This window comes from Aquarana catesbeiana, linkage group LG10 (assembly GCF_042186555.1).
Source record: "Aquarana catesbeiana isolate 2022-GZ linkage group LG10, ASM4218655v1, whole genome shotgun sequence".
NCBI lineage: Eukaryota > Metazoa > Chordata > Amphibia > Anura > Ranidae > Aquarana > Aquarana catesbeiana.
Window position 1 is genome coordinate 110,409,507 of NC_133333.1, and position 16,712 is coordinate 110,426,218.

The 16,712-nt window shown below is 43.3% G+C and overlaps 1 protein-coding gene across 5 annotated transcripts in view; it reads right to left on the bottom strand.

The window, feature by feature from the left end:
- ALG9 (ALG9 alpha-1,2-mannosyltransferase) overlaps positions 1-16,712 on the bottom strand; it is a 361,563-nt gene that overhangs the window by 49,530 nt on the left and 295,321 nt on the right. For all 5 annotated transcript variants that reach the window (XM_073602427.1, XM_073602429.1, XM_073602426.1 and 2 more), the window contains one exon: positions 9,414-9,541. In XM_073602427.1, coding sequence (XP_073458528.1) covers positions 9,414-9,541 — 128 coding nt within the window. The remainder of the gene's footprint in view (positions 1-9,413; positions 9,542-16,712) is intronic.

Here is a 16,712-nt window from a genome sequence, read left to right on the forward strand (position 1 = left end):
ACTGTGATGGGTAGTGAGGAGTGAAATCAAAAATTAACGCCCTTAGAAATCCTGAAGGCGGTGATTGGATTTCGGGGCCCCGTATGAAGCTAGGCTCCCAAAAAGTGCCACTCATGTGGTATCCCCATACTCAGGAGAAGCAGCAGAATGTATTTTGGGGTGTAATTCCACATATGCCCATGGCCTGTGTGAGCAATATATCATTTAGTGACAACTTTGTGCAAAAAAAAAAAAAAAATTGTCACTTTCCCGCAACTTGTGTCAAAAAATAAAATATTCCATGGACTCAACATGCCTCTCAGCAAATAGCTTGGGATGTCTACTTTCCAAAATGGGGTCATTTGGGGGGGGTTTGTGCCATCTTGGCATTTTATGGCCTTCAAAACTGCGATAGGTAGTGAGGAGTGAAATCAAAAATTTATGCCCTTAGAAATCCTGAAGGCGGTGCTTGGTTTTCGGGGCCCCGTACGCGGCTAGGCTCCCAAAAAGTCCCACACATGTGGTATCCCCATACTCAGGAGAAGCAGCTGAATGTATTTTGGGGTGCAATTCCACATATGCCCATGGCTTGTGTGAGCAATATATCATTTAGTGACAACTTTTTGTAATTTTTTTCTTTTTTTATTTATTTTTTCTTTTTTTGTCATTATTCAATCACTTGGGACAAAAAAAATAAATATTCAATGAGTTCAACATGCCTCTCAGCAATTTCCTTGGGGTGTCTACTTTCCAAAATGGGGTCATTTGGGGGGGGTTTGTACTGCCCTGCCATTTTAGCACCTCATGAAATGACATAGGCAGTCAAACTAAAAGCTGTGTAAATTCCAGAAAATGTACCCTAGTTTGTAGACGCTATAACTTTTGCGCAAACCAATAAATATACGCTTATTGACATTTTTTTTACCAAAGACATGTGGCCAAATACATTTTGGCCTAAATGTATGACTAAAATTGAGTTTATTGGATTTTTTTTATAACAAAAAGTAGAAAATATCATTTTTTTTCAAAATTTTCGGTCTTTTTCCGTTTATAGCGCAAAAAATAAAAACAGCAGAGGTGATCAAATACCATCAAAAGAAAGCTAAAGAAAAAGGACGCAAATTTCGTTTGGTTACAGCATTGCATGACCGCGCAATTAGCAGTTAAAGCGACGCAGTGCCAAATTGTAAAAAGTGCTCTGGTCAGGAAGGGGGTAAATCCTTCCGGGGCTGAAGTGGTTAACAAAAAAAGCGTCATTTTTGAAAAAAAAAAACGCATTATTTTTTATGTTTTGCTATAATAAATATCCCCCAAAAATATATAAAAAAACATTTTTTCCTCAGTTTAGGCCAAAACGTATTCTTCTACATTTAGTTATTGGTTTGCGCAAAAGTTATAGCGTCTACAAATTAGGGGATAGTTTTATGGCATTTTTATTAATTTTTTTTCTACTAGTAATGGTGGCGATCAGCGATTTTTATCGTGACTGCGACGTTATGGCGGACAGATCGGACACTTTTGGCGTGATTTTGGGACTATTCACATTTATACAGCGATCAGTGCAATTAAAAATGCATTGATTACTGTGTGAATGTGACTGGCAGTGAAGGGGTTAACCACTAGGGGGCAGTGAAGGGGTTAAGTGTGTCCTAGGGAGTGATTCTAAAAGTGGGGGGGGGCATGGCTATGTGTGACACGACACTGATCACCGCTCCCGATTACAGGGAGCGGTGATCAGTGTCCTGTCACTAGGCAGAACGGGGAAATGCTTGTTTACATCAGCATTTCCCCGTTCTTCCTCTCCGTAAGACGATCACGGGTATCCCTGTGGACACTCACGGAGGTCGCGGTAGGCACGCACGCCCGCAAACCGCTTCTTAAAGGGCAACATACAGGTACGTTAATCTGCCTGTACGTGCCCTTCTGCCGACTTATATCGGCGTGAGCAAGCGGTTAACTAACGGCAAAATGTTTTTAAGTTTTGGATAGAGTAGAGGAGGGTTAGAACACCTGATAGTGTTTATTGCTGTCTGTGTCCCCATTAGGCCCCTTTCACACTTGTACGACACAACAGTTGTAACAACTGTGGATCAGACTTTGCCCTGCGACTTGAAGTCCAACATGCATCCGACTTCAATTAACAGGGATCCGACTTTGATCCCAAACAATACCAGGCACTGTCTGGCATGAATCTTTAGGGGGAACTCCAGGCACAATGTAAAAAAAAAAATGGCATGGATGCCCCCCTCCAAGAGCATACCAGGCCCTTCGGTCTGGCATGGATTTTAAGGGGAACCCTGATGCCAAAAAAAAAAAAAAGCGGCGTGGGGTCCCCCCCTAAAAACCATACCAGACCCTTATCCGAGCACATAGCCCGGCAGGTCAGGAAAGGTGGGTGGGGACGAGCGAGCGCCCCCCCACCTCCTGAACCGTTCCAGGCCGCATGAGGGGGGGTGGGTGATTTGGGGAAGAGGGGGTCCTGCACTCCCCACCCCAAAGCACCTTGTCCCCATGTTGATGAGGACATTTGCCTCTTCTTGACAACTCTGGCCGTTGGTTGTTGGGGAGCTTATCGGAATCTGGAAGCCCCCTTTAACAAGGGGGCCCCCAGATCTCGGCCCCCCACCCTATGTGAATGAGTATGGGGTACATCGTACCCCTACCCATTCATCTACAAAAAAATTACAACAAAGTTCACAGGTTTTTAAAGTAATTTATTTGGCAGCTCTGGGGTCTCTTCCGACTTCTTCTGCCCTCTCCAGCTCTTCTCCCTCTTCTGCCTCCTCCGCTGATGTCTTCTAGCCCTCTCCGGTTCTTCTCCCTCTGTCCGCTGTCTTCTTGCTCTTTTGCACAGTCTTTTCCCTCTGTTGTTCTTCCGATGTTGACTCATTGCTGTGTTCTGCTCTAATGCTGGGTGCACTGTGTGCCACTACTTATATTGACATGGGGCGGGGTCACCGGAGGGCGTTGCTGCCAATCATGCCCCGGGCGGTGACGTCATAAGGGACGGGCCTCCAGATGATGTCACATGCTAATAGAAGTAGTGGCACACCGCGCACCCAGCATTAGAGCGGGAGAGAGCGTCGAGTCAACATCGGAAGAAGAACAGAGGGAGAAGACAGCGGAGAAGACAGCGGAGAAGACAGCGGAGAAGACCATGCAAATGTGCGAGAAGACAGCGGAGAAGACCTGGCAGAGGCAGAAAACAGCAGATAGAGGGAGAAGAACCTGGAGAGGGCTAGAAGACATCAGCGGAGAGCGGAGAAGACCCGGAGAGGGGAGAAGAACCGGCAGAAGGCATCAGCGGAGGAGACAAAAGAGCCGGAGAGGGGAAAAGTCGTTGGAAGAGTCGCCGGAGCTGCTTAATAAATTACTTTAAAAACCTGTGTACTGTGTTTTATTTTTGACACTTTTTTTTTTTTAGGTGAATGGGTAGGGGTACAATGTACCAGATACTCATTCACATAGGGTGGGGGGCCGGGATCTGGGGGTCCCCTTGTTAAAGGGGGCTTCCAGACTCCGATAAGCTCCCCGCCCGCAGACCCTGACAACCAACGGCCAAGGTAGTCAGGTAGAGGGCCTTGTCCTCATTAACATGGCGACAAGGTGCTTTGGGGTGGGGGGGGCGCAGGGACCCCTGCCTCAAAGCACCCACCCCTCCATGTTGAGGGCATGCGGCCTGGTATGGTTCAGGAGGGGGGGCGTTCGCTTGTCCCCACCCCCTTTCCTGACCTGCCAGGCTGTGTACTCGGATAAGGGTCTGGTATGGATTTTGGGGGGGACCCCCATGCAGCTTTTTCGGCGTGGGGGTTCCCCTTAAAATCCATACCACACCGAACGGCCTGGTATGCTCTTGAGGGGGGAACCCATGCCATATTTTTTTTTTTTAATTCGCCTTCAAGATCATCAGAGCACAAGTTGCATGCCAAAGTCGGATCAGTTAAGACGGATATCCAACTCTGATCCGACTTCAGAGATATTCAATGGGCTGAAGTAGGATCAAAGTCAGACCAAAGTAGTGCAGGGACCAATATGAATGGTAGTCATTGGAAATCATGGGGAATGACTTGTCATGCGATTTTGCAGTCCCAAATCGTACGACAAGTCGTACAAGTGTGAAAGGGGACTTAGGGAGATTCACCCTCTCTATTTGTCCTGTTTACCATTATCAATGAAAATGAAAGTAAAAGAAAATCTAAAATTTTGGGTTGACCCCAGAAAAGTAAGAGGGGAAACCTGCCCATGGTGAAACTAGTTCTGCTGATCTTGGGGTCCCCAAAAAATTCCCTTAATTTAAAGGGATTTCCTCTTACCTCCTGTTTGGCTATGGGACGGGAAGTGAAGGGAAATCTCTGCAATGGGACACAGATAGCGAATAAAAATCTGACATGGGTTATAATCGTCCCTTACTCTATCCAAAAAAAAAAAAAAGTTTTGCCTACAGTTCTACTTTAATCAGTGTCAAACAAAACAGGAAATGAGGGGGTACCACAGAGCAATGGTACAGAGCAATAAAGCAATAAACACATATTCTAGAAGAGGTTTAGAATCAGTGTCCTAATTTTATTGTTGGATGTGTTTTAGAGCTGCACGATTCTGGGAAAAATGAGAATCACGTTTTTCTTTTTGCTTAGAAAAAAGATCACGATTCTTGCGGTGTAACATCATCTTTCACATTATACAAAAAATTGGGTTAACTTTACGGTTTTGGGTTTTTTTTCAAAAATTCATTAAAGTGTATTTTTTTCCAAAAAAATAGGATTTTTATAACAGCTTACCTGTAAAATCCTTTTCTTTGAAGTACATCATGGGACACAGCGCCATAGTAGTTACTATGTGGGTTATAGGCCACCTTCAGGTGATGGACACTGGCACGGCGTCAATTAAAAAGTGCACTCCCTACATAACCCCTCCCACTGATGGAAGTACCTCAGTTTTGTAGCAAAGCAATACACGTGTATACCAAAGAAGGGAGGGACCTCTGTGTCCCGTGATGTACTTCAAAGGAAAGGATTTTACAGGTAAGCGGTTATAAAAATCCTATTTTCTTATCGTACATCACAGGACACAGAGCCATAGTAAATACTATGTGGGCTGTCCCATAGCAATGCCAACTGAAGAGAGGGAGACACAACAAAAGTAGGGCACCAAGAGACTAAAGGATTCATTCTGCAGCAGTACACTACGCCCAAAGGCGATGTGTTCATGATCTTTTACATCTACTTGATAGAATCTGGTAAATGTATGGACTGAAGACCAAGTTGAGGCCTTGAGCCATGGGGGCTTGGTGATGCACTGCCCAAGAAGCACTAACAGCCCTGGTGGAATGCGCTTTAACATGAAAAGGAGGAATTTTCCTCTTTAAACCATAAGCTTGAACAATCACTTGACGAATCCATTTAGAAATAGTAGATTTCGACGCTGCCTGTCCTCTTTTAGGACCGTCTGGCAACACAAACAAAACATCTGTTTTACGAATCTGAGCGGTCACTTTCAAATAGACCTTGACTGTTCTCACCACATCAAGAGAATGTAGTGACCTCTCTTCCACAGAACGAGGTTCTGGAAGAAATGAAGGCAGAACAATATCCTGGTTTAAATGAAAACCTGACACTACCTTCTGTAGGAATTTAGGATGAGGCCGCAATACAACCTTATCCTTATGAATAATCAAATATGGCTCTTTACAAGAAAGAGCAGCCAACTCTGATACTCTTCCTGCAGAAGATATGGCCCCAGCTGTGGCATTGTCGGATTGGATCCTGACAGGACAATTCGGTAGTCTGAGCATCCAGGCCTCCAGGGCCAGGCGTACTGCCCGAATCTCTAGAATATTGATGGGCAAGGTCATCTCTAATTTAGACCATTTCCCTTGGACAGGTGCTTCTTCCCCAGCCCAGAAGGCTGGCATTTGTTGTTACCACTTTCCATGTAACTGGTAGAAAGGATTTCCCTTTTTGAAGATTTTTGGATATTAACCACCAATTGAGGCTCTGACGCATCTTGGGGGATCAACGCTTTGGGAATTCCAGAGCTTCTTGTTCTAAGTTGACAGGATACTGTGTTGCAGCAGTCTTGAATAAAACTGCGCATATAGAACGGCCTTGAATTAAGCCACCATCTTTCCCAACAATTTCATGCAAAGTCAAATAGAAGGATTCTTTGTTTTGATCAACTGAATCAGTTCCCTTATGGAACTGATCCATTCCTGGGGCAAAAACACCCTCTTCTGAGCTGTATCTATGATCAGCCCCAAGTACTGCAATCTCCTTGATGGTTTTAAGGAGGATTTTTCTAGGTTGAGAATCCAACCTAGGTACTCCAGGTAGCTGACTGTGGTGACCAAACTTTGGTTTTAAGCAGGCTACCGATTGATCTATCAAGAGTAGATCATCTAAGTAGGCTAGTATCGTTATACCTTGAGCCCCTAACCTGGCTAAAGGAGGAGCCAGGACCTTTGTAAACACTTGAGGTGCAGTAGCTAGATCGAAGGCAGAGCTACAAACTGGAATGAAGATTTTCTACCTTGAAGCGTAGAAATTTCTGGTGAGTGGGGAAAATCGGCACATGGAGAAAAGCATCCTTAATGTTGATTGACGCCAGAAGTTCTCCCCCTTGTAGGATGGAGACTACTGATCGGATTGACTCCATGCAAAAAGAACGGATATTCAAAAACTGGTTTAGATCTTTGAGGCCTAAAATGGGTCTGACATCCCCGTTTGGCTTTGGAACCGTGAAAAGGTTTGAATAAAAACCCTAATCCTTGCTCTTCCAAGGGGACCACTGATATCACTCTGAGACAAGAGATGATCCAAAGCTAGAAAGAGAGACCTTGGAACTCTAGTCTGTAACCTAGAGAAATTGAGGAAGCCATCCGTCTGTCTTGACATTGTTCCTGCCAGACCCTTGAAAACTGTAGAATCCTTCCCCCCACTCTTGGGCGAGCGGGGGTGCCCTTTCATAAAGAGGCTTTAGTATTTTGTTTTCTGGGTTTCCTCCCTCAGGTCCTCTTTTGGCCCTGCGACTGACCCTGAGCTTACCTTATGAACCTGACGGTGGAGGCCGTCATGACTGCCTGGAGGCTAATGCCCCTGGCACCAGAGAAGAAGCACGTTTTAAAAGAATAAAATGCTTAAACTTCATTTTAACCGGTAAAAGGGAACTTTTCCCACTAGAAATTATTTGGATATACCTATCCAGATCGTTTCCAATTAACCATTCACCATGAAATGGGAAACTGGCCAAGAGCTTTTGCATAGCGCTTTGGCTGACCAATTTTATAACCATAGGATTCTGCGCACATGTACCTGCCCTAGCATGAGCCGTGAGGCCTGGAGAATAGAATCTTTTATAGCGTCTACTGTAAAACATAACGCTTCTGATATCCCGGCCAAATCTTGGGCCTGCTGATCAGGAATAATCTTGAGTACCTCCATAAACTGGTCCTTTAAGGACTAAGATACTCTGATCACAGACAGCGCAGGCTGAACCTGCGAGAGAAATATAGCTTTTAAAAAGGAATTCCAATTTCATATCTGTTGGATCCTTTAGCATATGAGCATTGTCTACTGGACAAGTCCGGTACAGAGGATATAGCAGCGTCAACTGCTGGAAATCCCCATTTCTTTTAGAACTCTTCATCCATAGGATAAAATATTGAAAACTTTTTTGGAGGAAAAAAAAAAACTGTTTATCTGGGTGCTCCCACTCACATAAGCCTTTTTAGCCATAAATGGATAGGAAAAGCATGAACAGATTGAGGGGGCTTTAGTGAACCCAGATCAAAGGTGGGCTCATCGATTGACTGCGCTTATTGGCAGTAAAAATGTGGAGCGGACCAATTCAGTGAGAGACTGTACCAACCACCTTTCCTGCGAACCTGATCCTTTCATATTAGGTTCTTCGGACATCAGCCTCTTCCTGGTCCCTTGAGAGAAATTTGTCATTTCTCGCCCCTTGTTCCTCAGCATGAGGGTCCTGAGCAAAGGGCGGGGACCTGTTTATGCTTAGTCCCACTCTGGGATGCGATTAAATCATCAATTTTTTGCTCCAAACTTAGAATGGTTGGAGAAAAAATGGGGCTGCAATACTAAAAGCAGCTGCAACACTTGCCCCTCCTGATGGCTCATTCTGACCAGCCATATTACTTTCAGGGGAGGATGCCATCTTTTCCGAGATGGGTCTAGGCTCTCCAGTGACTATAGTCTTTCTAGAGCCCCTTTTTTGAGGTGCGATTAACCTCCCTTCTGACCATAGCCTGATGCACAAAGCAGAGGTACTACCAGAAGGAATGCATGCATTGCTTGAGCAATAGTCCAGCTCTGCTGCTGATATTAATGCTCAGCCTGATGCAGTAGTAAATGTGCCAAAGGAATGCTTGGGTCACCAAACCTCATATATACCTTCGCTCTTGTGTCCCTCCGCAGCTTGCCAGTAACAATGGTGCCTTTATAACACATATTCCCCTCGCTGGGCATTGAAGGACAGCAATGCCGCGCTAAGCCCCAGGCAAAACCCCCCAGACTTACTGGAGGTCTGCTGCCGGTCCGGAGGAAGAGAAAACTGCTGTTTACTGGACATATCGTGGGCTCTCTGAGAAGCATGAGACGTAAGTGCTCTATACAGCCCCCAGTGGTGACACATAGGCATGACAACATTTACTAATTAAAGGAGACATTCATAAGAACATTTTTCAAAATTTCTTAGAAAAACTCCACTTACCTTTCCCACCGCAGGGTTTTCTGTGGTAAACCAACAGACCCAATCTTCCCTCTTCATGGTGGGTTCTGTTAAACCTTCAGGAGCTGGGGATCCTCGAGGAAACCTATAATCCTGGATCTGTAATAGCACCACCATCAGTAAAACTTTATGGCCTTAATACCAAAAAGTACTGGATCCCGGGGTCCAGCTCTCTAAAAAAGGGAAGCGTTACAGGCAAGACCTCGTTTCTTCGGATACGAGGCCCGGGTACCATTCAATTCGGCCAAAAAGACACTTTGAATGGATCCGGCTGCATGGCTAGCCCCACGAAGGATTGCTCCAGTGGAGCTCAGCACAGAACATCTTTACTCGTGACCAACACATTAGACACTGGCAAAAAAACTGAGGTACTCCCACCAGTGGGAGGGGTTATATAGGGAGTGCACTTTTTAATTCAGTGTCCATCACCTGACGGTGGCCTATAACCCACATAGTAACTACTATGGCTCTGTGTCCCGTGATGTACAATAAGAAACTGCATTTGAAAGACTGCTGTGCAAATACAGTGTGTACAGGAAGTAAGGAAGAGAAACCCCTATATAAAGACAGAAACAAAATTTAAAACCTGAGAGATAAATCTCTTCAACAGGAACAATGAATCTGACAAAAGTTCCCACTCTTCCCCAAAGTATCTAAAAACTAAAAAAAAAATGAATTTAGGCACAGTTTCTTACCTTGACGTATCCAGGAACGGTTTGTAAGCTATGGCTACCCACTCGTCTTTTGAAGAATAACGAGGCTCCCGTGTAGTTTCTCTAGTTGTGTCCAGATCAACCAAATAATGACACTTACCAATATCAACCTACAAGAAATTTAATGTGGAAAAAAAACACAAAATTAGGTTACATTAAAATCATTCTTGTTAAAATCGACAATTCTATGTTCATACAGTTTGTAAGGAATATGTGAAAACAAAAGGTGAATTCTGGCAGTGCAGGAGTTAACTTGTAAGGAATATGTGAAAACAAAAGGTGAATTCTGGCAGCGCAGGAGTTAATTTGTAAGGAATATGTGAAAACAAAAAGGTGAATTCTGGCAGTGCAGGAGTTAACTTGTAAGGAATATGTGAAACAAAAGTTAACTCCTGTGCTGCTAGAATTCACCAACAATTGTGTTGCATATTTTGTTGTAATGGCACACACAATACATTCTTAAGGCTAGTACACACTGGTCGAACTTCAGTTGGTTCAAGGGAAACTGTCCAACATTCAGCCAATCCAACTGTCCAACATTCAGCCAGTCTGTCCCGCTGCTATCGAATGGGCATTCTGAAAAATCAGCAGCCGATCGCCATATCCTCAGTTTTTAAACCAAGGACCCTGCATTCACTATATCTGTACTTTCACAGTAAACAGAACATGGAAATACAATTATTTTAGTAAATATGAACCGCTAAATACCTTTTCTCATCAGCAGTTAGAGTAGTCTCTATCAGTGCTTGGCTGAGCACTGGTTAAAGCATGTAGAAGGAGTTTTCATTCTCCTTTGACTGTCCTATGAGGCTGCATGATCCCTAACGCTCTGTCTGGACAGTGCTGGTTGGCCCTGTGCTGATCACATGCACCCTCCAAAAAAAAAAAAACACAACTCTCTAGCAATACAGACCAAACTGAGCATGTGCAGAGTACCTCCCAGGGCTCTGTGCGATCAGGAGATGGACTAGGGACAGTAGCAGAAGGGTAGTATCACAGAAGCCAGGATCAAACAATCTTTTTACACAATACGGAGGATTAACCCCTGCATACTTTACTGCATATACAGACTGATTTTACTGTTGTGGGTTTAGCAACACGTTAAAAAGGTTTAGAACCACAGTTAGGCGTTTTAACAGCTTGGATTCCATTACAGAGATTTTTACTCAGTTACTGTTGGGAGTTACAATGGTTTTACTGAACAGGGAGAATCTACAACAGCAATGCAGACAAAAAGTTTGCATAATATAAAAGGGAAAAAAGCACAACATAATCCAAACAATAAAAAAAATACATATACTGTATATGTAGGGGTCCGCCAAAATAAATATATATTTTTTAAATATATTTTTTATTGTTTGGGTTATTATTTTGTTTTTTTTTATCTATATCATGCAAACTTTTTGATTGCTAGTTTGTGCGCACCTAATAGGAGATTACCTCCTATTCACCTCTGACCCTGTCTGACGCAAAGTAATCGCCCCTTCCTGTGCGTGCCACTAGTTGTAGTATCTATTTATATGGCAATAGCTATGCTGGGGGTTTAGCTCTGAATAAGGAATCATGTCCCCCGAAACACATAAGCTTGCCTGGGCAGCGTCATGGTGTGTTTGGCCACACTATTCCCACACTGGATTGTGATTTGGTGTTATACAATGCTTGTACATATTTTACCTTTGTGAGTACTCGATTGGCTGTATGTCTTTGATGCAATAAACCTTTGGTAATGCACTAGGCATTTGTGCCCTCCTGTGTGCTCTTTTACAATCGTCTACTAGATTCCCCATGTGACATTTTAGTCATTTTATTCACAGCAGAGGGTGTAGTTTTTGCAACATGCTGTAGTGAAAAAGTAACGCACATTCTACTTCTTTTTTAGTGCACCACCCCTGCAGTGCAGAGTTGTGAACTGAAAATACAGAACACAAGGTAATGTGTCATGTCTATGCTTTAGGACTACGTTGGGCAGGGCTGCCCAGTGACGCTTAAAACATATGATGTGAACTTGCCCCGAGAAAAATGCCACTTTCTGCCTACAGCATACTGATGACATCCTTTCAGTCTAGGCAAAAATCACTTGCCTGGTGCTCAAGCGATTTTTCTGTGAAAAATGATACTGTTGCTGTATATTGTGACACATCAGGATCTCTTTAATGTTCAGGAAAATAAAATGTGTTCTGACAACGATAGCACAGACAATGCAATGAAATATATAACCTCAAGCCTGGGTTCACACTATTGCGAACACACACATCGCATGTGATTCGCACTGCATTGCTGCAGTTTGTAAGGCTGAACTCACATTGGAGTCGGATGAAAATGGTGCAGGAACCTTTTTTACCCCTGCACTTGAATCTGATTGCATGGGTGTTCACGCCCATGCGATCCGATTTCTGTCCGAATTCACACTTCGCTTAATTAAATTTGTATGGTCTGCGAGAGAGGTGCGATGCAGGAACCGGCACTGTAATTTGCGCTGGTTCCTTCATTGTAATAGTGTGAACCGGGGCCTATAATCAAACCTAAGCTAGAAGCATGAAAAATTAATCTGAGGTCCTAAGATTATTTAGAATGTTAAACAGCAATTAGAAATACTGATTAAAAGTGTCATAAACCTGCCAAAATTACTAAAAGATGCAGCGACAAATTAGGTATGGCAGACCTCTCTGTTTCTGCTCTCTCCTATTTTCCAGACATATTTACACAGAAGGCCAAAAAAAGGCAGCAAAATCAAAGCTTATTTTCCCTTTATCATTCTCATTTCAGTTAGACTCTGGACGTCAGCTCCTGCTTGATAAAATATTATTTGTTGATGTTGGCCTGCAGTACAAAGATTTCTGAAAAAGACAAGTCTGTCATCTGCAAGAAACTGTTAAGAGACTGCCGCCAAGTTACATTAGACAACTAGAGAATGCAGCCATGCCACAATATGTAGAGACAGCTGCCACAACCTAATGTAAAGCTAGGTGATCTATGGCCCAACTCATCTAACTTGTGCTTTGCTGCTGCAAAGTGTTAGCAATAAAAAAGTATTTTTATGTCAGCAGTCACAAGAAAGGGTTACAATAAGACTTGAGCAATATTGTCCAACGCCGATACTGTGTAAAAGATCCAGGCAATCTGCGCAATCAGTTTTAGGGCCGGTTTACACTGGAACGCATGCATTTTGACTGCACATTCATTTGAATGGGTTTACAAAAAGGCACAGGACCATGGAAAAAGTACTGCGAGGGGCAGGAGGCGGAGCCTAGCAGAGCAGACATGCATTGTTAGAGCTCCACACCGCTGAGGAGAGAAGAGAAGGACAAAGCGGAGCCTGCAGGCTCAAAAGGTATCCATTTGAACCTTTTTGCCCCAGGGAACAAACTGTGAAAGTTTGGGCAGGAAATATGGTACTGGGAGGAAACCGTGGCAGAAATAAAAATCACCTCACAAAGAGCTCACAGGCACTCACTGCAGCTGAAGCAGCTCCAGTCACCTCACAAGATACAGCATCAGGGCGCTCTCACAGACAGAAAATGTCACAGCAAGACTCTCCATTTGAGTCAGATACAGAACAAATCCTCTCACAAACTTCTCCACAAGCCTCCTCAGTATCCCCAGTAATATTATTACAATTTGAAAAGATGCTTCATAAGGCTTTAAAACAAACCTCAGACCAAATAACAAACAGCCTAACCAAAGAAATAAGAGAGCTGGGAAACCGCACCGCAGCCTTAGAAATAAAAATGGATGAAATTGAAATTACAACCCAAGAAAATATAACAGAATTGGAACAATTAAAAAAAGAGAATTTAATACTTCAAACTAAGCTCGAAGATTACGAAAATAGAGCCAGACGTTCAAACTTGCGCATAAGGGGAATACCTGAAACTGTGACAGACCTGCAATCTACTATTACTGCTCTATTACAAGAACTAAAGCCAGATATCCCTATTGAGCGTTTAGAACTGGACAGAGTACACAGAGCCCTCACAGCCAAAAAGAAAGATGGACCCCCACGTGATATAATCACAAAATTTCATTATTACAGAACGAAAGAACAAATACTAATTGCTGCAAGAGAAAAAAAGGAACTTAATTTTCAAGGACACAATTATCAAATTTTTGCTGACCTATCCCAACTAAAAGACGATCCATGAAACCCCAACTAATGGAACTGCAACGCCACAACATTATGTATCAATGGGGCTTCCCCTTTTCAGTCAGATTTAACTACCAAGGTACAATTTACAGAAGCAGATCAGCAGATGAACTACAACAAACCCTTTTAAAATTAAATCTGACAGAACCCACAAGCAGCAACACTCCCACACGCAGAAGAATGGCGTCATCTTCACCTTCAGGCAGCACCCAGAACATTTCAGAACAAAATGGGAATCATCATTCTCACAAAAGAGGCCGTTATGCCACATCATCCATGGACCAAGAAGATTCAATGGACTGACATCCTAATTCCTGATATCTCTTCATTTATTATACTAAGAGATGGTTCTCTATAAAAAAACCTATATTTATAACTGAATGTAACTGCATTCTGATAGTCACACACTGTGTGGGATCATGTTACATTCCAGTTATATTTCTTATTACTTCTGATTCATATAGCCTTAGAATATATAAGTGAAATAAGGAAATTCTTGTTCAGTTATATATTATCAGGTAATAACAATAGATTTATTACTTTTTAGGACAAATATGTTCAATAATCCAGAAGTAATGGAAGCTTTTTCTTTCTTTTCTTAAAACAAATATATTATTACCTAACTAGTTCCTAGAATTATGTTTTTGTTTATTCTAATCTGAAGCAATACAACCTCAATTTTATGAGTTAACATATCTAAACAGTTACATATGAATAAAATATGTAATTGTTTACTCTAAAAGGGTTAAAATCCCAAAATAATTCAAACTATCTTCATCAATACCAAAGTTATTAACAGTACCTTTCTAACTGAATTATTTAGCCTAGGGCAAGACTAACCATATACAACCACCCTGGAATAAATAATTTCAACAAAAACTATATTCTGCACTCCAATTAATGAAACATCATTTTGATGTCTTTTGACATAGCACTTCTCTCCTGTAAGCGGAAGATCCGTGTACCCCCATTAGCCCTCCTCATTCTCCCAACCATATTATGTGGGAGTGTGACTGTCACGTACCTGGTAGGTTGTGAGCCTGAAGTACAGGAAAAGACCTCCCTTACAGCTCCCACTCCCGTTCCCCTGGAATGGAGACAGAGGGCCAGGAGTGAAGAGTGGTATGGGTGCCTGGCAGGATCAACAGTTGCTGAAAGTCCAGTAGTGGTGGCACCCTCTGGAGTCAGTAGTCTGAGGAGTAGACTGAGGACAGAGACTGGAATGCAGGACTGGAACCAGGAACAACAGCAGGTAATAGCAGACTGGAAGCTGGACTGGAACAACAGCAGAAGATAGCCTGGAACACTGGACTGGAACCAGGAACAACAGCAGGTAATAGACTGGAACGCTGGACTGGAACACAGCAGAAGATAGCCTGGAACGCTGGGCTGGAACACAGCAGAAGGTAGCCTGGAACGCTGGACTGGAACCAGGAACAACAGCAGGTAATAGACTGGAACGCTGGACTGGAACACAGCAGAAGATAGACTGGAATGCTGGACTGGAACACAGCAGAAGATAGCCTGGAACGCTGGACTGGAACCAGCAGAAGGTAGCCTGGAACGCTGGACTGGAACCAGGAACAACAGCAGGTAATAGCAGACTGGAAGCTGGACTGGAACCAGGAACAACAGCAGGTAATAGCAGACTGGAAGCTGATGAACACAGCGGAGGGTCAACAAGCCGGTGGTCAGTAACGTTTGGACAGCAGAGGTACCAGGGGTAATGCAGAGGGATGGTCAGGCAAGCCAAGAGGGTCTGGTGCAGGCAGATAGCAGGATCGTCAAACAGGAAGCCGGGTCAGATAACAGGAAACACAGATCAGATCAGGTAACACTCACAGAACGCTGTAGAGCAGACAGCGGGGATGGAGTGTGACAGGCAGGTTTAAATAGCCCGCCTGACACCAGCGGGAGTGCGCGCGCGCGTGCCCGTGCGTGACCGCACCCGTGAACGCGCGCACATGCGCAATGGGACCCGTGGCCGGGTTCCCGTGTGCCTGGGACGCCGGTTACTGGCAGGATCTTCGTGACAGTGACGAAGGCACTTATTCCCCTGAGAGAGATATTTATTCTCTTTCACGGGTAAATTGTGATTACTTGCAAAAAATAATTTATACAATGTATCATCTAATCTCATATGTTTTTTGTCTACTCTTTACTCCAGAATTCACTGGTTTCTTTTCTATCTATTCATCTCTTCAGTCCACACAGGTTGATCTGCGCAGTCAGCTCTGCATAACAAAAAGTAAGTCAAAACTATTTGATCTATTGCCATGGCACCACTGAATATACTTTCCCTGAATGTTCAGGGAATAAATGTCCCTCAAAAAAGGACCAAAGCCTTCCGTACTTTCCATAACAAGAAGGCTCACATAGTATGCCTCCAAGAAACACACTTCACCAAAGATTCTACTCCAAAATATATTTCTCCTTTTTATCAACAAATTTACACGGCTTCTGCCTGTACCAAGCAAAGGGGAACTCTAATTGCATTTCACCGATCCACACCATTCACCTTATCATCAGAAATTAAAGACCCAGAAGGTAGATACCTGATACTCATGGGTTATATAATGGATACAGCAATCACGGTGATTTCCTACTACGCTCCTAACAAACAACCTACACCATTCCTCTCACATATATTACAAGTGATTAATACACACAAAATAGGAACAGTGATAATGTGTGGGGATTCGAACCAGGTCCTCCTCCCATTTCTAGATAAATCACCTTTTACACCATCCAAAATAACCTCTAGATTACCTTTTTCTCAACTTCTTTCCAAATACAATCTGGTAGATTCATGGAGAGAAAGTAACCCAATGAAAAAGAAATTCACTTATTTCTCACACCCTCATCAAACCTTCACCAGAATAGATCATATTTTTCTAACAATAGGAATGATACCAGAAATTATTGCATCAGATATAATTCCGATTCCGTGGTCTGACCATAATGCAGTATACACTACTATAGCCTCAGCCATACCAAAAGCGCATGACCCAACGTGGTACTTACCGGACATAATGCTCAAACACCCACTACATCAGATGGCCATTGAACAAGCTTTAAAGGAATACATATCAATTAATAATACAACAGACATCTCCCCAATAACACTGTGGGAAGCT